This window comes from Sitophilus oryzae, unplaced genomic scaffold (genome assembly GCF_002938485.1).
Source record: "Sitophilus oryzae breed Bouriz unplaced genomic scaffold, Soryzae_2.0 scaffold_1803_pilon_pilon, whole genome shotgun sequence".
NCBI lineage: Eukaryota > Metazoa > Arthropoda > Insecta > Coleoptera > Curculionidae > Sitophilus > Sitophilus oryzae.
Window position 1 is genome coordinate 1,597,427 of NW_022146506.1, and position 22,722 is coordinate 1,620,148.

A 22,722-nucleotide genomic window follows, 5' to 3' on the forward strand; every position below is an offset into this window, starting at 1 on the left:
AATTGGCAAGTAGTCAATAAAATGAGTGGGCGGAGCGATTTGCGGTGACGTACTCGTCAAGTCGACGTATAAAATATATTGTTGTTTATTTAAATGTTTTTTGTCCGCATTCCTTTCATAGACACAGATCCAGCAGATGAACTGTACATTATGAGATTCATAACACAACTAGTGGTGTTATGAATCTATAACACAACTAGTTTTTATAATAATGACAATTCCCCACAATTATAATTAAAAAAATGTGAAAAATGTCATAGTTAAAGGTGTTAAAGGCGGACCACTAATAAACGAAAATTAAAACACCATTTTCGCATTTTTCGGTTGTAGATAAACGTCGTACATGACACGTGCGTTTAAACATGATTACAAAACTCGTGTGATTAGAACGACTCGGTCTACGACCTCTCTAATCGTTCGCACTCGTTGTTGTAATCATGTTCATAAACACACTTGTACTGTAAAAAAAAGACTTTGATTGGTTAGAAACGGTTAACCAATCGAAGCCTTTAAATTCAACCAATAAAATTAATATCGTATCTTCGTATCGTCGGACAACGGATGCATGAAAATCAAGCTTTAGACGTAAAAGTGCTTTACCTTTATGCCTATAGGCGTTGTTAAAATGTCTTTTTATATTGTCAATCACGTCGCAAAAATTAATACTTTTTTGACGTTTGAAAAAAATATATATATAATTTTAAAACTTCAATATCATTCGGTTATTTTGGACATATTTGAAAAACGGTAAAGAGAAAAGATGTTGATTTATTGAGATCTACCAGCCACGAAATTATTTGCACTTTTTCAAGACTCACCTTGTATAATAAAAACCAATTTGTCCAGTAGTGCTTTTTGGATTTTTTACGGTTAATTGATTTTCAAATACAAGAAAACCTCGAGTTATGAATAGACATTTAAAAAATAATAGGAAGATAGAATCTCTTTTCTACACTATATTTAATGATAAAAATCCATTCCTCAAAATGTGGACCCTAACATACACTTTATATGTATATCAATGCGCGAACATTGTAAACGTTAACTGTAAAATAATATTATACAACGTCAAAGAAAATGAAGTATCGACAGAGGTTTAGTTTATAATACTTTTGTACTTAGGATTCTTTCATTATTCTAACTGAGATTGAGGACTAAGTATGCAGCTGTAGATGAAATTACTACAAAGTACATAGCCAGTATTTGTTACTCGAGGTCTTCTTGCATGAAAACCCTTGAACAAACAGCACAATATGAATGGTTCTGGAATAAAGCACACCCAAACAAATAATGCTTGCTTCCAAAATTAACCAAACCCTCTGACTAATTGTAATATTTCAGTTCCTAATTGTAGGTACTTCAAGGCGGGGAGCCCATCTCGGAACTGGATCATCAATCCCAAGGCGAACAGAGGCTTGCCTCCTCACTATCCCAGCCGCAGGGGATCCGTCACACCCATTTCCTCCCTAGCCCTCAGCAGCGCACCAGCTACGCCCAATCGATCGCGCAGTTTAGATGGTCTACTCGATTCCGAATCGATGAAATCCGACGAAAAAGCAATTCCGTCCGAAGCAGCTGCAGACAGCTGCACCAATTTCGATTTTCCCGACAAGGAAGCACAGACTGACACGCACACCAATCTCAACAAAGTCAAAGCTCACAGCGTGGACGATGTCCTTGACAGTTCGATCGAACTGGACAAACATTCGATCCGGAGTAATTCTAGTGAAGCGAAAAGAAAGCAAAATTTCATGGATAGGTGTGTTAACAAAGTTCGATCTCTTATCAGAAAATAATACACTACGGCAGCCTAATATTATAGAGAGACTTTGATATTGTATATTTGTTACGTTTTGACAATTAGTTGTTATAAAAGTGATATATTTGTTAATTAGTTTATTCGTTTATGGCAACTAAATTACTTAGTACAAAAACGTGTGCTTTTCTACAGGATTTGTAAAGCCTTTTGAAACGTGTGATTACAAAGCAGCCTTGTAAACGTAACTATACGTTGTCTATTTTATGAAAAGTATTTTTCTTAATGTAAGTTTGCTATGTCCATTCGACCAAACTTATACCGACTATTTTAAATGTGTTTTAACATGAAAATTTACTCATTATAGTTATTGTAATTTATATTTAAATACCACTTGCTTAACTTTTTTAAGTAAGATACACAAAACGTATATATTTAATATAATATTTGTTTTCAATAACTTTACGTTTTTACTAAATAAATTACAAATTATCTCTTTACTATTTAATTTGTAAAATTATGTGTGATCGTTGTATGATTACTTTATTTCAATCATATTTTATTCAGACTATTGGTGTTTTAAAGTTATTGAAAATAAATAATAAAGCATCATTTAGTATAGATTACTTTTGTTGTAATCGTTTTTAATGGTGTTGTTTTTACATTTTTAACATTTTATTCATGGTAAGTTAAGTAGTAGATATAAATTATTTTTTTTTATTTTATGTTAAATTTAAAAATATATTTTATCAAAACTACATCGTATTGTGTTTTATTTTTCATTAAGAATTAATAGAATGCATACATATTCATTATAAAAGGATGTTAAAAATAAATAAGTTCAAACGTATTTAATAATTTAGAAAAAACATTCAAATTTTAGTGAAAATGCAGTCAATAATCACCACATAGGCTAAAACTACTTTTCAATTTCTCAAGCTTTCAAGAAATGTATTCCCATCATCAGGACAGTTTGATTGAGACAATTAACAAAACAACGTCCTTTGCTCAATAAGGCCTTACTTGCATTTTGTATCTGCTGGCTGTATTATATTTAACCCAGCATTCCTCATTTATAAACTTTTTATGAGTTAGATATGAAAAACCATTTTCTCCTTACTGACTCTTTTCCATTGGTACCTACTTTTGGTATGTTTTTACTTTTAAAATAGTTCCCTTATTATCAAATGCCTTTTATACAAGAAATACATTGATACGACTCTGATTAAGAAAAAAATTAATTAAAGCTTTGAAAAATGTTTTATTTTGACACCACTTGACCCTAGGTGAAAACGAATTACAAATAATTACAGATAATAAATAGGGAACTTCTTACTGAAAATAAATTGATTATATCTTACCTTTACTGGTGAAATCGCCATTGCGTCCTGTGGATGTTTATCTCTTGCTTCCTGCTCCGGACATTCAGTGTTCAGTCTGAGTTTTTTAACAGCGCGCGCTGAGTCATCTAGGACTCTTCCAATGACCCACTAAACTACCCCTTTTGGATGGTCCTATTCTACACCCGAAACTCCGCATACCTATATGTGTTTTATGTCCGTAACATCGTGCCATCGAAATAGATAATTATACTTTACAAGCTTTACACAAATTTTATACTTTCTTCATTTATTTGTTATTAATATGATAGGCGCACTCTAGATCCTATTTTCTTATTGCCTCGCTCTCAAATGTTCCCATACAGTGCAGCGCAGCGGGTTGCTGTGGCAGCTTTATCAGGCTTTATTAAGAGGGTTACTAAAAAGGTTATATAGGAAATCAATTGTTTTTAAAAGGATAATATCTACTGATATCTACTTAGGTTTTAGCCTTTGGTTTTAACCGTTTATCATACCATAGTGAAAAAATATTATAAGCATATAGTATAGTGTGGTATAGTATAGCATATAGCACGATAGCGTATAGCATATAGCATATAGCACGATTCTTCGATGTCTTCGATTTAAGATAATATGACATGCAAGTTGATCACTTTTCATACGGAAAATTTATAGTGGCGCAACAATGGGGGCGTTAAGGTGGGCTCAGCCCCCTCAGATGACTGCTGTCGATCGTTTAAAATTGGTTTTAACATCAAATCTATATTATCTTCTTATACTGACCTAACCCCCCCCAAAGACTTTATCTCCTTAGAAATATGTCTATTTGCACATAGAGAAAGAAATAAATTTTACTCAATTACTAATAATTTTTACTATCTTTCTTTATGTAGTTGCACCATTGACTACGAATTTTCGAGGAGAAATATGTGTAAATAATATGTAGGTATATTCCTCATAGTTTATTAATCGTTGGTAATTATATCATAGAAATTAAACAAAAAAGTTAAATATTAGGTTTATATATTAAGCTCTTCTTTTTGGGTAATTTTTGAATTAGCTATTATAAATAAATATAATAGGTACTTTTCATAGAGAAAAGAAGAGTAAAGAACATTCCTAATTCTAATACATAAATTATACAAGAAGTGTTAACATTTTTAATTTTTTCAATTTTATTTAGGTGCACAGCAAAGTTTTTCCTAAATTTTATCAATGAAATTTTCCGCAAAGAATTTTCCACCCTTTCCCATGTTTTTTCCTTTTCCTCTGGTTTTCCCTCAGAATAGACATGAAACTGGCCACAGCTGCCAAGGCTATCCGGCTTAATCTATGGTAGGCAATTTAAATAATGGAGGTAGATTTTTCACCTAACCCTGTGACCTAACCCAGCCTAACCTCTTAATTTTCGGTTTTTGTGAATCGTTGAATGGCATGTTTTTATTTAGTATTTAGTTTATTTGAACAATTAATTGATTCAAGTAGTACATTTCTATAGCAGGTAGTATAGTAAAGGCAGAGAAGGTTTTATTTGGACATATTTGGAAAATGACTGAAGCTGCACCTTCAACGTCATTGCCTCAAAAAAGGCATTACAGGCAAAGAGCCCACTCAAACCCTATGGCAGATCATTGTTTTGATTAGTAAGTCGTTTTAATAAAATTCTCTACTATTATAATTACGTAAATTTTAATTCTATTATAGCCCTCAGACTCCAGATGAAATGGATTGGTTTAAACATTATCCCGAGATGATTAAACAAAATAATGATAATAATGAAAATGTGCAAGTCGAATTCTTGGATATTGGATGTGGTTATGGAGGGTTGCTTATTACACTTTCCCCTATGTTTCCAAATACTCTTATTTTAGGTTTGTTTTTAGTTTATTCCATCTTTTAATCATTACAATTAATAAAGGCTGATTTTTTGTATCCGAATGTATGTATTTTCTCTTTTAAGGAATGGAAATTAGAGTCAAAGTTTCAGATTATGTGATGGATAGAATAGCTGCTTTAAGATCACAACATCCTTCGCAATATCAAAATATTGCCTGCATAAGATCTAACGCTATGAAATATTTACCCAATTTTTTTAAGAAAGGCCAGGTAAAAAGCATATTTTGTTACTTGACTAATTATGATCTTAAATAATGTAATTTTAGTTGAAAAAGTTATTTTTTCTTTACCCAGATCCCCATTTCAAAAAGGCAAAACACAAATGGAGAATTATTAATGAATGTCTGCTTGCTGAATATGCTTACGTCTTAGCCGATGGGGGAATAATTTATACAATAACAGATGTAAAAGATTTACACGAATGGATGGCAGATCATTTAAGTAAACACCCCTTGTTTGAAAGAATGGGAGAAGAAGAATTGGTAACTCTTAAATTATATGCATTATTTACATTAAATAAACTCCGTTTATATATTATAGAAGGACGATCCAATTATAGAGAAGTTATATAGTAGTACTGAAGAGGGACAAAAAGTTACACGAAATAATGGGGATAAATTTTTAGCTGTATTTAAAAAAATTTCTGACCCATACTTTAATAATACTAGTTAAAAATAAATAACTTGATACATATACTTTTATTATACCAAATTTTTGTGACATGTGCAATCAGTCTTTTTACAATTCAGTAGTTGGTTTTTAATTTTTTCTGTAACATCTTTTATATCTGACTTTCTTTCAGGACACTGACTCATTTTTAACATGCTATCATAAATAATATTTTCCAAAATATTTGATAATTCTGGTAATTTTAATTGGTTTAAAAATATTTCCACTACTTTCTTTCGATAACTAGCAATATCTTCTTTGGACAGTGGCGTTTGAAATTTTTTTGCAGATATAATTTCATAATCATTCATAATGAATTCTAAATAGTAATGTGATGGGGCCTTTGAAGCAATTTGGAGGTAATTTTTAAAGTAGTTACTGAAAGTTACGTCACTAAAATAGATACCATTGGCAGTAGAAGGTTTAAAGGTGATACATACAGAATACTTACGATATAAGTTCTTCAAGAATTTTGCAGCATAAGTTTTTTTCATCTACATTCATTATTAAATCACATGTAAGTTCAGGAAAATTACTTTTTTTAAACTTATCTGGATAGTATTTTTCTAGAAGACGTGTTTCTATATTTTTCATTGCCTCATTTGGATACTGTTTTAACTGTTTTGTGGATTCCATGGTGCAATCCAAATCTTTTGGATGGATACTTGAAATATCGAAGCATATTGTAATTGTTGTAGGGTCTGGTTTAGGAACAATTTTTATGGGTTTTTTCTACCAAAAAAATAACAGTCAATAATAATATTGTGTTATTAACAGTATGTACTTAGTAGTGATGTAACGAATATTCATATATTTTTTTGACATTTGTATTCGCATCATAAAATTTACGTGAATATCGACGTTTGCTAAATTATATAAAACATAAATAACATTAGGTACATCAAACAGAAATTAACTTCCTATAATTTTGGTTAGAAAACAGTTTTATCCTTAAAACTTAGCATAGTCTTTCTTCAATTATTGGTAATGGTTTACTTTGGTATTCTAATCAACTTATATAATATATTATGAAACAAAAACGCATTCATCTTTTACCTTTTTTTCAGTCTTAAATATTGTTTTTATTTTGGACCGAAATATTATCTTTTTTGGACCTAAGAATATTAATACAGGAAACAAAACACCATCCTCTATTAAATTTCTTTTTGATAAAAATATATTTAACATGTCAATTTTATCCAACGTATTCTTCTATTAAAAGTTTGCCAATTTCTATATCTATACAGGGTGAGTCTTAAGAGTGCAAATCTGTGGTGCAGATGTTTTCAGGACTGGTAGATCTCTATAAAAGAAACATTTTCTCTTTGCCGTTTTTCAAATAAAATTTAATAAATTTAATCTTATATTGCCACAACTTTTATGTTGTCATAATATCAAAATATCATGTTTTTAACTAATAATTAGAAAAAATGCAATTTTTCGTAAAATTTCGAATTTTCAATTTTTATTTGTGAATAGGCGTGTTTCTAAGGTCGAAATATACCACCCCTGAAAATATTTGCACTTATTTTAAGACTCATCCTGTACACGTTTATAAAATAAACTCGTGTAAGTTACACAATTTATATCTCAAGAACGGCTGGACCGATTTCAATAATCTCTGATTTGTTGGATTCGTCCCTACCCTGCATAGCAAAATAACTATTAATATGTCGAAAAAATTCACGGAAAAAAAACAGAGTGGCCCATTAGTGCGAAAAAGTTTTATATAAATGTAGCACAGTTTATAAAGGTGCATATCAAAAATATTTTGTTGTTTATACAGGGAGCCTCAAAAAAAAGGAATGATAAGTTCAGCATAAAATTCTGCATATTGATGAACACCTTTTTTGTTTGATGCACTATGCGGTGCTATTTCTTATTTACTAAAACTTCTATTAAAAAAACAGAATGAGGAACGATATAATAAGAGAAAATTTACAAAACCAGTCAATGCAAGAATTTATAGAACGACAATTGAGTAGTTCGTGGGGACATTTCCAAAGGATGAATAACGACATTCCAGTGAAGAAAATATGGGAAGCAAGGACTCAAGGCAAAACAAATAGAGGCAGACCAAACGTTGAATAAAATAGATGAACATATTTTACAAAGAAAGGGAAGCACGTGAGCAAAAGCAAAACTATTGGTAGATAATCAAGATAGGAAGATATGGTCTGCATTTATCTATGACAAGAAACCATCAATATGCAACCCAGACACCCTCATACACACACCCTAGAATAAAAACTTAGGAATTTTGTATAAGTGTCAATCTAAAGTATGTGTTAGGATGTATTTCAGGAAAATATCTTAACTTCTACAGGGTGGCTTAAAAAAGTGTGAGTAAATCAGGATGATTTTTTTAATGAAACACCCTGTATATTATTGCATTTTGGCTTCCTTTCAGATCACTTTACATAATCCTAAGATATGAGTAAATATATTTCGATAGTTTCAGAGATATTAATAAATAAATAAAAAATATATATTTTTCAGCCTTTCTGAAAAAAATATTAAAAATACAAGAACTGTTCTGAAATCAAAACTATATTAGAGATTTACTTTAGATGGTCTGCTCTTACTTTGCTATAAATATGGTAATTGTAAATCATACACGATTTCAAAATTCTATGCCAAACTTTCTAAAATATAAAATAATTTTTCTTTGTTTTTTTAATGGAATACCCCCCTAGTATATTGTCAAGAAAAATGGCGTATCCGCCAGAAATTAAAAATGTATTACTGGTTGCCTGCACAACCGCAACGTATCCGCCAGAAATTAAAAGACTTTTTCAGGCGCCATCTTTTAGTCAAGTCGAGAAGTAAGGGAATCAGACAATGGAATTGTCTGGTATGAAGAAGTACGCTTTCCGTTTATATTATTTCATATGGTATTTTTCACAGTAAATTTTTATCAAAGTCACCCAATTATTTTTCTCCTATTTTACCGTTGAAAGCGCCATATGAAGTAATACTGTGTATATTTACTAAACCATTAAAAATCTTGAAATACTTTAAATACAAAAAATGTTCATTTTTTAACTCTCTATCTAATAAAAATATACATAAATAATATACAGTGTGTTTCATAAAAAAATAAAGAAAAATTATTTTATATTTTAGAAAGTTTGGCATAGAATTTTGAACATCTTGTAGGATTTGCGAACTTAGTTCGCGAATATGTGAAAATTAATTAATGTTCGTTACATCACTAGTACCAAAGCTAGTACTAACCGCAAACCTCAACTTTATATTTACCAAATATGTTTAAATAAAATTTATGATATTTACCTTAGTTTCAACTGCAGGTGAGTCTGTGATTGTAAATTCTTGTGTAACTAATTGAGAAACCGATTCATGTTTTTCTTTGGTAAGTTCATGTAATATTGTGTCTGTATATTTTATGATCTCACAAGGCAACAAAACTGTTGCAATACAAGGTTCTGCGAGTGACTTAATGATAATTATAACTGGTTGTATTTCTTTTGGTTCTAAAACTCCAAATTTTTTTTCTGCATGTATTTCTAGCACGTTGTTTATTATTACGCTGTAATAAATACTTTAATAAAGTATACAGGGTGGTCCGAATCGTATTCCGGAAACTTCGGCAGCATATTCTGCAGATAAAAATAAGCAAAAAAGTTCGTATAAATGTATGTCCTAAAACGCTTAGTTTCGGAGATACAGGGTGTAGAATTTACATTTTTATTTCGATTTTTTTCCAAATAATTACTGAAGTAATGTGAATATTTGGATGAAAATTGTGTCTGGAAGTTCATTTCTCAACATGAGAAATTTGATTTTGATGTCAATATGACTCCTACTTGAAGATGACGCCAGGGGGGTGACAGTGAAATAGGAAAATTGGAAACAGTCATTAGTGTCATTCCTGTCATTCTCCTCACGACAAGTATGGCCGCCTAGACAAGGACAGCATTGTTTTTGTCTAACTATTGTCTAACTTCACAGTTTAGAATTGACAGATTTCAGTTTCAGAGACAACTTCAGATTTGTTCTAGAACAAATTCGAAAATATTCGACGCCATTTTAATTCATTCCGTTTAGTTTCGTTTTGGAAGTTCAATTTAATATTTCGGCTGAAATTTATAAATATAATGGTAATAAAGTATATAAAATATATATTACATGAAGAATCCTGGAGAAAACGACGTTTCTGCAGTAGTAGGTATGTCCCATGTATATGAAAAATAGGTAGTAAATAAACACTGTTTTTACATTTTTTAGATGCAAGAAAAGGGTATTATAATATCTTTGATCGGCGATTTTTCTGAAAATGGAAGCAATTTACAGCAAGGTAAGATCATTTTTAACTATAGCCAACATTAGTTATCTCCAGTATGTGCGATTTATTGTCAATAATGCAATAAATCGGACTGATAATCTGATTATGTTATCCGACTAAAAGTCTCTTTTTGCTTCTTTTTGATTTATAAGCCAGGCCTCTTTGGGAATAATGGACGCTTTTTTAAACAGTATATTTATATTTTATACCTATTGATATTTTTACATTGTTAATTTTAGTATAAAAAAATTGTTTTTCTGTTTTCAGGTTTTTGTATAAGGCTCCCGTTTTCATGTTCCTGTGTCCGTTTTCTGTCCTTGAAGTCTGCGAATACGTGTGTTTATTTACAAAATACTGTAAGTCATGCTTATACCTTAACTAATTTACGTTAAAAGTACATATAATTAACTAATTGGTATTGAAACAATACAATCCTCTATATTTTTATATTTATTTAGTCACGTTGTTCCATATTTCAAATAAATATATGTGAATAAATAATTTTTTGGTTTTATTTATGAAAAGTAAAAATACAAAATACATTTGAACTGAAAGAGGACCCGCCATTGAATAACCGGAAACGGAAATGAAAATTAAGCCATCATGTCCTTATCATGTCAACCTGTCAATTGGAAAATTAGTTCTCCAGACGACAACGAAGGCTTTCGGTGGCGTATCGTGTTTCCACGATTTAACACAGAGTTGACACTTCTTTCTAGTTAATTATTTTATGGATGACGCCACTTACATATTTTTTAACTGGTTTGAAGAGAAATCACTTTTCGTCCGTACCTGTATAAACCTACTGCGTAAAAAATCTACATTTACGACGTTTTCTACGTTAAAAAGGTCTCTTGGTAAAAATCGCTACGAGTAATGGTTCTCGAGATATTTGGAATCGAAATTATCAATACCTGTCATTATTGACATAAATTGAACATGTTGATTAAATAGTTATTTAGACTGAAATCATAAATTTGAAATGTTTTTATGTCAAAAGTTTAACAGAAACTGTTTTATTATCATTTTTTCGCAAAAATTTATGATTATTTTAAAAAATTAAAAATTTCCCAAATTTATTATTTCAGTCAAATAACTATCTACTCAACGTATTTACTTTTTGTCAATAATGACATGTATTGACTATTTGAATTCTAAATATCTTGAGAACGGTTGCTCGTAGCGATTTTTACCAAGTGAGCTTTAATATAAAAAGTCACGGAAATTAACTGGTATTTTTTTTCACTCAGTAGTTTTATACAGGTATAGACGAAAAGTTATTACTCTTCAAAACAGTTAAAGCACATGTAGGTGGCGCCACCCACTACTAGGAGTCATATTGATATCAAAATCAAATTTCTCCTGTCAAAAAATTCCCAGACACTAATTTTCAGTCAAATATTGACTTTACTTTAGAAATTATTTGGAAAAAATCGAAATAAAAATCTGCAGAATATGCTGCCGAAGTTTCCGGAATACAGTTCGGACCACCTTCTGTATACAAAAGATAATAATTAGGTACATACGATCCCCAAATATATTGAATAGTTTTTTCTTTAGAAATGTTTTTAAGAAAAATAATCTTCTTTCTTTTATTCCAAACCGTTAAATCTTTAGCAGTAATATACTCTTGTGAAAAAACAATATCTAGATTATTTTGGAGCACGTTACTTGTGGATTTGGAAAAATAATGATGTGCAGGAGTTTCATTTGATTTCAAACATCCCTCTCCATGAATCTGAAGTTCAAATTTCTTTTTTAAGCCCTTAGGGATTTGGTATGTAGCTCCAATTGAAAACTTATAAGTTTTAGCTTCTATTGGATGAAATCGTATTAATAAAGCTTTGGAACTATAAGGATCAATTTGATCATTAGGATTCAGCAACTCCAGCACTTTGAATCCTTCAATTCTACATAATCTCTCAAGTTCTGTAATGTCAAAATTGTAATGGACTAGATTTCTTGTGTTATTATACATCCATACAGTTTGTACAGGTGCTATTCTAGTGCCTATAAATATGTTCTCTAGTTCTAGTAGAGATTCATTGTTTTCGGAATAAAACGCAAGGTGGGGTTCTTTTTTTGCTATGGCAACTACGTTAAAGTAAATTTCTAGGTGTCTTTTATGACTTAATTGTATAATATGACAAATAGCAGTTTTTTCGGGAACAGTATATTTTACTCGAATAGTCAAATATCCAATGCCGTTAGGCTGGAAAAAAATAGATGGTATGATATTTACAAAATTAAAAATAAAATCTCCGAATTTTCAGTAATAAATTTCTAACAAAGATAATTTTAGTTAGGTTGATATTTCTATAACGATTTAAATTGTTTTCAGATTTTGGTAAAACTTCTGGATTTTAATTATTAAAGAAACCAGCTGTTTGATTAGTATACAAGCAGATACATATAAGTTACTGTTTGACACTTGACGTCCTTGTGAAGAAGTGTGCGCTAAGATATGATACAAAATTGTTTGATCTATGTCCATATCTGCTTTTTAAGAGATAATACACTTTTTTAAAGAAATTATTGCATTTTTTGAATTCATTAATAATTCCGAATTAAACGATAAAAAAGGCAGTGTTATTGCTAAGCTAACTTGATGCCTTTTTTTCTCCTAACCATGGAGTCTAAAGTACATTCTTTCTGATCTAAAGGGTGTTAAAAATTAAAAAAAAATCCTCGTAATATGTCGGAAACTATTTTAGATATTTTCTTTAATTTTGGTATGTTGCTTCTAGGTATAAAGGGAGTTCATTTCCATTAACTGTTGTTTTCCTACTTAAACCTTATTCTTAATCTAAGCTTAAACCAGTGGTGTCCTTACGCGCACACCTCTGGATTATTTGATTAAAATAGATGGTACGCCACTGCATTGTTTGAGAATTTTTTATCTTGATTGTCCATCCTTTTTTAACAAGATCCATCTCTTGAGTTTTTCTTGTACACCGAACGGATTTCGAGAAAAAAATCAGTTACATTGCATATCTTAAAAATGATGGAAACTGTAAACATGCACATCGAGGCTGGCTTTATTTTTTTTTCTCGGAAGCCGTTCAATATACAAGAAAAACTGAAGAGAAGAAGTATTAACAATCAAGTAAAAAAAATTATTCTTTTCTCGAAAAAACGCATACCATTTATTTTATGCAGTGGCATACCATTTATTCTAAAACAATTAAATTCGATTTTTTTTGTTAATTTTTAAGACCCTGTAGATTAAAGAGGAAGTACTTTAGAACCCATATTCATATAAACTTTTTTTCTTAAAAACGTATTAGGAATTAAAGCTTGATTTTCATGCATCCGTTGTCCGACGATACGATGATACGATATTAATTTTATTGGTTGAATTAGGAAGACTTTGATTGGTTAGAAAATTACGCAGTCTTAAAATTTATTGCATTTTCATGCCTCCGTTCATCGGATATACGATTTGCTTGTGATTGGTGTCATTTTATATTTTCATTTTCATAACGATTTCGCTGTTTTACTTATAGCCTAAGAGCTTGCAACGTTTTCGAGAGAGAATTTCAAGAAAGCTGGTTCTTTAATATATCTTTTGCTATGCTCTCCTGAAGAGGGTGCGGACCGTCTGGCTGCCGGTAGACGTTACGTTCACTATTGCGCATCATATCTGTATTAAACATCTGTTCACTACTGCGCATTACAAATTCGCCCTGTATTTCAGGAACTAAGGAGGCTAGGACAAACATATGTGTAGCATATTTAGTTTCATAAAAAAGTAACAAAGTAATGTGAAAATCGCATCATTATATCTCTACCCATAAACGAGAAATCCTATAAACCACACGAAAATGGGATATTCTACCTTATACAGATGTGATGCGCAGTAGTGAACCGCAGTAGTCTACCGGCAGCCAGACGGCCCGTATATATTAAAGAACCAGCTTTTTTAAAATTCTCGTTTTCCCGGAGTTGCTAGCTTTTTTATTATTATACTTTTATTACGGTTAGATTAAATTTGTCAAAAAAGAGCCAAAATGTCCGTTATCGTACGATCTTTCTCCGTTGACGGGCTGGAGTAAAAAGTTTACGGATGAAAAGTGGCGCGAAAACGCTATGACCAATCAGAGCCGGGTGGGTCTGACCATCGTATCAACGGATAACGGTTGCATGAAAATCAAGCTTTACACCCTAAATTTTTATAGACTATTTAAGAAACACCTTGTATGCTAATATTCCAATTCAGTATTATTTAAAGAAGTAAAATTCAGGATAATATTTCGAGGCATAATGTTTATATTTCGCAAAAAGTTTGATCAAAATCGGAAATGAATTTAGGACTACCAATTTAACTAAATATTCTATGTCTGTAATTTATTATGGGAGGTTGTATTGGACAAAATGTATTACTTACAGCAATTTTGTTATTACTTAACTCCAAACTAACTATTTCTTTGTGAATACAATCATACTCTAATTTTCTCTCGTGAAAGCCTGAAGTCTTTTTCTCAACCAGAGCACAAGAACACATTTGTTTCCTCTTAAGTACAATTTCAGTTGGGAAATTGGTAGAATTAGTTAAAAACAGTACCATATAAAATTCTTTTGTCGTAATTTCACATTCTGGCAATCTGATGTACATTTCTGCAGTCCTGTTACTGCTAAGGGATTTTAAAACATAGTTAAAGCTAGAAAACATTTCATATGTTCATGTTTTTTTTGTCAAATAGGTTTGATAAGCTCTATACTTGTCGATATTTAAATAATTACTGTATAACTGGTGTCTACTGAAGAGAGATCCAAAATTATGTTCCGTAACGTCTTCAATCTGAAAGTTGAACGTGAAAAGTGACATTTATTTTCCTTTATTAAATACGCTATTGGATTACTTGAATATATGGGAGCTCGCAAACATACTTCAATTGAAATAATTCTACCATATTTCCAACAGGCAAAGTGCTATTTTTTGAAGGTCTATTGAAATATCCAAAATTTACTATTTGGGGTCCAGTTAATGTAACAGGACCGCTAATATGAAACGTTCGAGAACATTTCGGTTTAACTTCATCAAAATATGGTTTAAATATAAGAGTTTTTCTCTGAAAGTTGAATTTTTTAGTATACCGGGTGTGTCTCAAAAATGGCTCACCTCTATAACTTTTTTTATTTTTTCAGATAAAAAGAAAACAGATTTGGTAAGTTAGTATATGGCATAAATTATGATTGATTGACATTTTCAATTGTTTTTGGTCACTTCCTGTTTCACCGGAAATGATTACAATTTTTGATTTTTAAATGGCACCCTATAAAGTATATGTTTACTTTATTCGATAGAAAACGACACTCTTTCGCATATGGTTTATTTGAAATTGTAACATGCGGTTCATAACGACAATTTGACTAGAAATACCAAGTGTGTGGTACCAAATGATTCGTAAAAAAATGCCTTCTCCAAATATGCTAATCAGCATATTGGGAAATTATCAATCTATCATAACTAATGTGATATACTAACATTCCAAATGTCGTTTTTTTTATCTCAAAAAATAAAAAAGTTGTAGGGGTGAGCCACTTTTGAGACGCACCCTGTATACATGGCGTGAAAAACTCAGCAAACATTAAAGCGTTGGTCTAAAGTCTGTCCATTGAGGGGATACAATACAAACGTTGTTTTTTATTTTAATTTACAGGTAAATTGTACTTTCTGTCATTTTTCAGATGGTCTAAAAGTTGAAATCTTCACTGACTTGCGGGACATACTACTTACTATTGGAAGAAAATTTATATTGTAAAATACTACTGTATATGTTTCAAAAAAATAATGTAATTTAGGTCCTAAATTTTGATATTAGATACAGTATCGATAACAGAATTACATCTATCTTCTTATCACGCCCTCTCCTGCCGAAGGTTGGCGATTCAAATGGCAATTGTGGCTCTGGAAACTGCAGCCCGGAAGATTTCCGCAGACGAGCGTTCAAACCATCTCCTTAAATCTTTTAGTCATGAGTTCTGGTGTCTTTCTAGCTGATCTTTTCCCTCACACTTTGCCCTGTATTATGAGGCGCAGTATTTCGTATCTACCACCTCGCATCACATAACCCAGGTATTGCATTTTTCTTTCCTTGATGGTGTTCAGTATCTTCTTTTGTTTCTGCATGCGTTCATGCGCTGGAGTACTTCACCGTTGGTGATCCTTTGTACCCATGAGATTCGCAGCATCCGTCTGTACACTGTACACATACATTTCGAAGGATTCTATTCTCTTTTCGGTCTGTGAATCCAGTGTCCAGCTCTCACATCCATAGAGTAACACAGAGAAGACGTAGCATCTGGCCATTCGAGTTCTGAGTTCCGCACTGCGGTCTCGTCTTATAAAAAATGATTTCATGCTCACGAAGATTTTTCTCGCTTGCTCAATTCTTGAAAATATTTCTCTTTTCGGGTCGCACTGACTATTATTGATGTTAGCTCCTAAATACTTTATTGAGGTCACTTGTTCGATTGTTTGTCCCTTGACACGCAGGTGTGCATTTATTGGAGTCTTAAAAAAGACCAACAGTTTGGTCTTGGAGACATTGAGATGCAGTCCAAACACTTTTTCCTGATGATCCCATTCAAACTTTTGAATTCTATCGGGTTTGCCCTGTGCTTCCGTCTGTCATCCATGAGGTCTAGTATTTCCTGCGTCATCCATTCCTGCTTTTTGTTGTTTGCCGTGAATCCAATATCATTTGTATCATACATATTACATCTATCACTATGCCTCAAAACACGAGGAAGTGTTTCTTTGGTATAAGTTGTTAGTTTTTTAATAAAATAAATATTTTATGATGTGATCCTGTTGTTTTAGAAGATAACGGTGAAGTGATCAAGAAAAAAACATAGGCGCTTTTTGTTCGATGTTAGCTATAATTACAATAATTAGGGTATCCATACGTCCCGATTTTAAAGTATCCGGCGGTTAAGTTTATAGTGTCCGGGAAACCCGACTGCAAAAACAATTTAATTTAGTCGAATATTTTACCCAGTTACAGTTAAATTAATTTCTCAGTTACTTTGTTGAATATTTTAGTCTCTACGATGCTACAGCTTTACTTAACCGATGCATGTTCGAAAGTACGCATCTCTATACTTTGGCGCTGAAATTTTTTGCTTTTGTTGCACCCCTGGAAAGTGAATGTTTTTTTAGTTTATATTTTGTTAATTCCGGAACTATTATTTGTGTCGTATAAAAAGTTCATAAATAAATTTATAGTTTCTTTTTTGCGACATCCGGATTTTGTCCGAATTTCTGAGCTCTCTTGTCCGGAATTACCAAAAGCCTTTATGGAAACCTTAACTATAATAGGTCTGTCATTAATTTTTAATTCTTAAAAATGTTTGCTGGTTTGTTTGATATATTAAGGATGTGAATTAATTACTAATTACTCTTTGTGGTTCGTTTACGATATCGTAAGCCGAATGGAAATATACAGGCGTCTCCCCAAAATTATATGCTAGAAATTGAACTTTTATTTGAGATCCATATTCAATTAGTCCTAGATCTTTGTTCTTTGGTATGGCCTAAAATTTAAAATATACAATTTAGTAAATATTATATACCAAAATTTAAAGAAAAAACTTTGTTGGATAATAGCTACATATGAGTAAAAAAACATGACACTCAAAATTTTTCTTAAAAACTATAATTTTTTCACATAAACGCAAAACAAAATTGAGAACGTACCCGGCTCGAGGCTACCTGTTTTTGACGTCACTGCTTTGATCGATCGATGGCGTCTGTACGATCGTGCAATTGCCGCATTGTTTTTGCAGACGTTCGCGATGGTGTATTGTTTATTATCATTGTTTTGGTGTTTTGAAGAAGTAAAATGAGTTCAAATAAGTGGTGTTTTGTCCCTGGGTGTATTAATACTTAAAAAAATAATCCACAGAAGTTTAAATCGTTACTTTGCAAAAGTGCATACATACTTTTTAAAATTTTCATATTGCCTTACCCCTATGTTAAAATTTTGATGACCTTAGCTCCAATAATAAAGAAAATATGGTGGTGTTTAGAAAATGCACATTATTTTTCTTTTTCTCCCTGTATTTACGTAACGGTATATGAATATTAAATAAAATAGACCTAGATTATTTTTGGATACACAAAAACGCAACTTTTCTTCTATTTAACCGATCTTGTAACTTTAACGGTCTCCAAGATCCCCATTATTCCCCATGTAGGTACCTCATTTTAAACTGGATACCCTGTATACGTGTGCGAATTTTCAGGTCAATACAATTAAAATTTAAGATTTGGCACCTTCTCCTTAATTCGGCCCTGTATCAGATCAACAATACAACAATTTTACATTGTCTTAACTTCTATATACGCATGCAAATTTTCAGTTTAATATGATAATTAAAATTTAAAATTTGCCCCCCTCCTCCTAAATATGGCCTCTAACAGCTCAAAAACTCAATTATTTTGTATTGTTAAAAACCAAGTGTTGTTTGTTATAGCTTTCAAGTAAACTCGTCCTCCATCTCACTAAGTAGCTTTGTTTTTAAACTAGTAATAAACTCCAAATATTAATGACAATAAACCAAAATTAATATACAAACTACATTCGAGCACAACGCGATATATATCGTATTCTAGCTGTTAAGCGGCCCATACATTATCAAACAAATTGCGCAACGCAGGCTGTTGCGCAACGAGTTGCCAATGTATGGTAACGTTTGATGCGTTGCGCAAATTTTTGATAAGTGTCAAGAATGTTTGAATTCTTTTGGGCAACAGGCGTTTGCGCAGCGCGATGTGTAGTGTATATGTGTGTTGCGCTTCGTTGTGCAATATTTTAGTTCTTTCATCCAAATTCTTTGTTTTCTTTTTCGTTTTTTGGTATCATTGAAATCATCTAGGGTATATACGATAATAATTGACGCAATGGCAATTGAGGACATGATTATTTCTCAAACAATGCACAACTTTTAATGAAAAGTTTGACCAAAACTTTACTAAGTGCATGGGTGATACAGTTGTGCAACGGAACGTTGCGCATCGCTTCGTTGCGCAACTTGTTTGATAATGTATGGACCGCTGAATCAGTTGTGCAACGCAACGTTGCGCATCGCTTCGTTGCGCAATTTGTTTGTTAATGTATGGACCGCTTTAGAAATTCCACAGCGTGCAGACAGCACCGTTTACTCGCGCGGAAATATCGATCGAAGCAGTGCCGTAGGTGAGCGTTTAACGGATTTAAACGATTACCTTAATTTTGGACGGATTTTTGAGGCATAAGCTTTTTACGGAATGCTATGAAACTTTGCATACTGAGTTTTAATGTCATAATGAATGATTTTATGAGAAGTAGGCACGTTTTAATTTTTTTGTGAACATTTCTATTGTATACAAGTGTAATAATTGGACCAAGTCAATCGGATGTTACACCATGTCAACTTGTCTTGGCTACGCCATTTGGATGGCCATATTAACCGGTTTTAAATTAGTTAATACGATACAAGCAACACATACAAGTAAGACGCGCACAGCATTATAAGTAAAGTTTATCATCCAAGTGTATTTGGTCCAAGGTCCAAGTACACTTTGACACTGTCATCTCGCTTTATCCTAAACAATTTTAAATTTTAATTCGATATTTTGGAATAACTCAACAACGAAATCTGCAGGTTTAAAATACAGGATGATCATAAGTTTAATGAATAATAGTGCTTTGTAAATGAAATCAGATAAACAAATTTCTTTTATTAAATTAGGTAAGTATATTCGATACCTATTAAACTTTTAGTTACGTAATAGGGGGCGTGATTTTTAAATTCATTGTTACCAACCATAGACATATTCGGCGCCAAGCTGGGGATTCAGGTGGTAGCTCTGCTGTAAGAAAATGTCAAGTTGCCACATTTATTTATTTATTTCCTGACATTGTCATCCGTTTTGACATTTTAGTTTTGTATTACGAGTTTTGGTTTAAATGAATTATTTTGTGATACTTTGAGCTTAAAAATGTTTAGTAGCAGACCTTGCAGTCGAGCATTGTTCTTTTTAGAACCTCTTTTAGTGCGAAGTGTACAAGATAGTTTAATAGTCGTAAAAAACTTGAACGGGAAAGCGGTAGTAATGGTCCTTTATTTTCGTTAAAAGTGCTGTAAATAATAACTTACTGTTGTTTCTTAAAATATTTTGATTAAAAGAAAATATGTAAAAGTGGGCAACGCTGTGCCGGTCAAGCTTAATCACGTGACTAAAAGTTTATTTGATATGAACTACATTTGATTTTTATTTAACTGTCAAGTACTTTTCGTTTTTCGTCCATTTTGGTTTGATTTGGCTTGGAAATGAAAATCGTTGTCCTTTTACATGTAAAATTATATGGGAAATGGAAGCCAAATGGACGCTGTTTTGACATGTAGAATGTACTTATGATCATTTATCAATGTCAAATCAAACAATTTAACAAAATTTTTAAATGGAGATATAAAATAACAGATATGTAGGTACTTCAGCAAAACAATTTTATATCATATTGACAAACTTGTAACAATTTCTGGTGTAACTATTTTTATCATGCGGTGTTATAAGATATTTTTATGTAATTTCTTACGCATAATTGTGAATATGAAGTTTCCATTTCGACTTCAACTTCATTGGTATATGACTTGCCGTAGACTGCGCCTCTTGCATCGACGGCATGAGTTGTACAACTGATAAGTTCCCTATTAGGCTGGGAAGCGTGAGCTGTTAAAGTTAATTTCGCAAACGTATCTTCGTTCGGTCCTAAGATACCATCACTGGGAGTAATTTTTAAACTGCATTGTTTATTCCACTCAAACTGATAACTGAAAGATTAGAAATATTTAATAAGTACACCATTAAATAAATGCTATATTTCTGATCTGATTTGATTGTAGGAATGGTGATTTGACAGGACTTCACTGGAAGCTGCATATCACCTAAGCCACCTGCCAGTCTAATTTTGAAAAAAAAAAAACAATACAATGTGATTCATGGTGTCCCTCGTAAATCATCGAAAATAGACCGGATCAATTACATGGTGTTCTTAGCAGTTACATGTACGGTGAGATTTATGGATACGCTATCCGTATCCTACACCCAGATGCAAAAAAAACGCAACAGAGAAATTTTTGGTCAAATTTAAAGTGTTATATTTTTGTTATTTTTAGCCCCATTTGCATGCATTTTTTAGTAGTTATTGTAATATGTATTTTGTACATAATTATATCAACTTTAATTCGTAAATTCAATTTTTTGTAAACTTTAGTAATTGGCATATTATACAGGGTTAATCGAGGGGTTGTTTTTTTATTCTAATTTTAAAACACCCTGTACAATAATTTCGTGTGCAAATTTTCCTAAAATATAATTGTACGGTAAGAGCAATGTCTCCTGAGCATTTTATTTTTTGGATCACTTCAATGCATGCTTTGGTTAATTTTTAAGAGCGAAATGAACTGATTACGATCAATTTGCAATTTATTCATTTATCATTACTTTTGATGTAATTTTTAAAAAGATGAAATGGTTTTTGTGACTATTGTCGTAACATCATATTACGCTGCATAGTATACCCTATTCTAAATTAAAAAAAAAACGTTAAAAACTAACGATACAGTCCTGGTTTTAATAAACATTAATAACGATAACAGAACTAACGATATTAAGGAAAACATCTGTAATACTGAAGTATACAAACAGAAAAAAATTGTAAAACACTTTGTATTGCCTCCCCTGGCTGCTATAACTGCCTGTATACGTTTTTTCATACATGTCATTGAGGCTGCATATATCATATTGCGTTATGTTTTCCCATTCTTATTTAAGGACCAAGTGAAGTTCATTTAATGAAGCTGGTAACGCTTTGCGACCTCTAACCCTCCTGCCAAGCATTTCCCAAATGTCGAATATGATGGGCAGTTTATAGTAGTATATAGTTCACAATAATCACCAAAGCTGCCTTGTGATATTGAAAAAAAAAACTTCAAAAATAAATTATAATTGAAAACATTGCAAATTGTTGATGACAAGTTCATTTCGCTCTTAAAAATTAACCAAGGCATGTATTGACATCATCCAAAAAACAGGAGACATGGTTCTGACCCTAAAATTATATTTCAGGAAAATTTACACACGAAATTATTGCACAGGGTGTGTCATGGTTAGGGTAAAAAAACAACCCCTCGATTAACCCTGTATAGTATGCCAAATACTAAAGTTTATAAAAAACTAAGTTTACAAATTAATGTTGATATAATTACAAGGTGCAAAACCTAACATCAGGAAGCTGGGGAATATTGGGAAAGAATAATACACTCTACTTTTTTTGTTAAGTTTATAGTGTTGTATTTTTTTACTTTTAGCCCTATTTTCGTGAATTTTTTAGGAAAGTGTATATACATCTATCAATTATAATTCATAAATATAATTTTTTTGATCCTAATCCAATTGATCCTAATCCAATTTATAAAAAAAGAACACATTATAATTCATAAACTCAGTTTTTTATAAACTTTAGTCCTTGGCTTATTATACAGGGTTAATTTAAAGGTTTGGTTTTTACTCTAACTTTCACACCCTGTGCAATAAGTTCGTGTGTAACTTTTCCTAAAACATTATTTTTCGATCAGAACCATATGTTTCCTGAGCATTTTGTTTTTTGACTCGTGTCAAAATGCCTTGGTTAATTTCATTGCCTGGAAACTTATATGGTGAAATTTTGATAAAATAATTTAGTACATACTAAAAACACGGTATG

The 22,722-nt window shown here is 31.7% G+C and overlaps 4 protein-coding genes across 14 annotated transcripts in view; 3 read left to right on the forward strand and 1 right to left on the reverse strand.

The window, feature by feature from the left end:
- Positions 1 to 2,514, forward strand: part of LOC115883077 (sterile alpha and TIR motif-containing protein 1) — a 203,273-nt gene extending 200,759 nt beyond the window's left edge. For 9 of the 10 annotated variants that reach the window (XM_030901357.1, XM_030901354.1, XM_030901358.1 and 6 more), the window contains one exon: positions 1,342 to 2,514. The gene's annotated coding sequence lies outside the window, so the exon portion shown is untranslated. The remainder of the gene's footprint in view (positions 1 to 1,341) is intronic. The other variant, XM_030901355.1, reaches the window with a different exon arrangement.
- LOC115883080 lies at positions 987 to 2,514 on the forward strand. Its single transcript, XM_030901366.1, has 2 exons — positions 987 to 1,047; positions 1,342 to 2,514. The coding sequence occupies exons 1-2, from the start codon at positions 987 to 989 to the stop codon at positions 1,794 to 1,796; spliced, it is 516 nt and encodes a 171-aa protein (XP_030757226.1). The 3' UTR covers positions 1,797 to 2,514.
- A 1,943-nt stretch (positions 2,515 to 4,457) lies between these two features.
- LOC115883074 (tRNA (guanine-N(7)-)-methyltransferase) lies at positions 4,458 to 5,878 on the forward strand. The gene is made up of 5 exons (XM_030901351.1): positions 4,458 to 4,739; positions 4,801 to 4,967; positions 5,057 to 5,202; positions 5,259 to 5,474; positions 5,533 to 5,878. The coding sequence occupies exons 1-5, from the start codon at positions 4,645 to 4,647 to the stop codon at positions 5,662 to 5,664; spliced, it is 756 nt and encodes a 251-aa protein (XP_030757211.1). The 5' UTR covers positions 4,458 to 4,644; the 3' UTR covers positions 5,665 to 5,878.
- The window catches only part of LOC115883072, a 50,739-nt gene continuing 33,688 nt past the window's right edge, over positions 5,672 to 22,722 (reverse strand). For both annotated transcript variants that reach the window (XM_030901349.1, XM_030901348.1), the window contains 9 exons: positions 20,554 to 20,788; positions 17,372 to 17,506; positions 14,830 to 15,039; positions 14,689 to 14,768; positions 14,355 to 14,628; positions 11,494 to 12,179; positions 8,956 to 9,211; positions 6,113 to 6,393; positions 5,672 to 6,054 (listed from right to left, as the gene is read on the reverse strand). In XM_030901349.1, coding sequence (XP_030757209.1) covers positions 5,694 to 6,054; positions 6,113 to 6,393; positions 8,956 to 9,211; positions 11,494 to 12,179; positions 14,355 to 14,628; positions 14,689 to 14,768; positions 14,830 to 15,039; positions 17,372 to 17,506; positions 20,554 to 20,788 — 2,518 coding nt within the window. In that variant the 3' untranslated portion in view covers positions 5,672 to 5,693. The remainder of the gene's footprint in view (positions 6,055 to 6,112; positions 6,394 to 8,955; positions 9,212 to 11,493; positions 12,180 to 14,354; positions 14,629 to 14,688; positions 14,769 to 14,829; positions 15,040 to 17,371; positions 17,507 to 20,553; positions 20,789 to 22,722) is intronic.

Bases quoted from the DNA above. Each gene is read 5' to 3' on its own strand.
- LOC115883074 (XM_030901351.1), top strand. From the start codon at position 4,645: ATGACTGAAGCTGCACCTTCAACGTCATTGCCTCAAAAAAGGCATTAC. The intron at 4,968-5,056 runs GTTTGTTTTTAG...TTCTCTTTTAAG, and splicing joins TCCAAATACTCTTATTTTAG to GAATGGAAATTAGAGTCAAA. The intron at 5,203-5,258 runs GTAAAAAGCATA...ATGTAATTTTAG, and splicing joins ATTTTTTTAAGAAAGGCCAG to TTGAAAAAGTTATTTTTTCT.
- LOC115883080 (XM_030901366.1), top strand. From the start codon at position 987: ATGTGGACCCTAACATACACTTTATATGTATATCAATGCGCGAACATT. The intron at 1,048-1,341 runs GTAAAATAATAT...GTAATATTTCAG, and splicing joins GAACATTGTAAACGTTAACT to TTCCTAATTGTAGGTACTTC.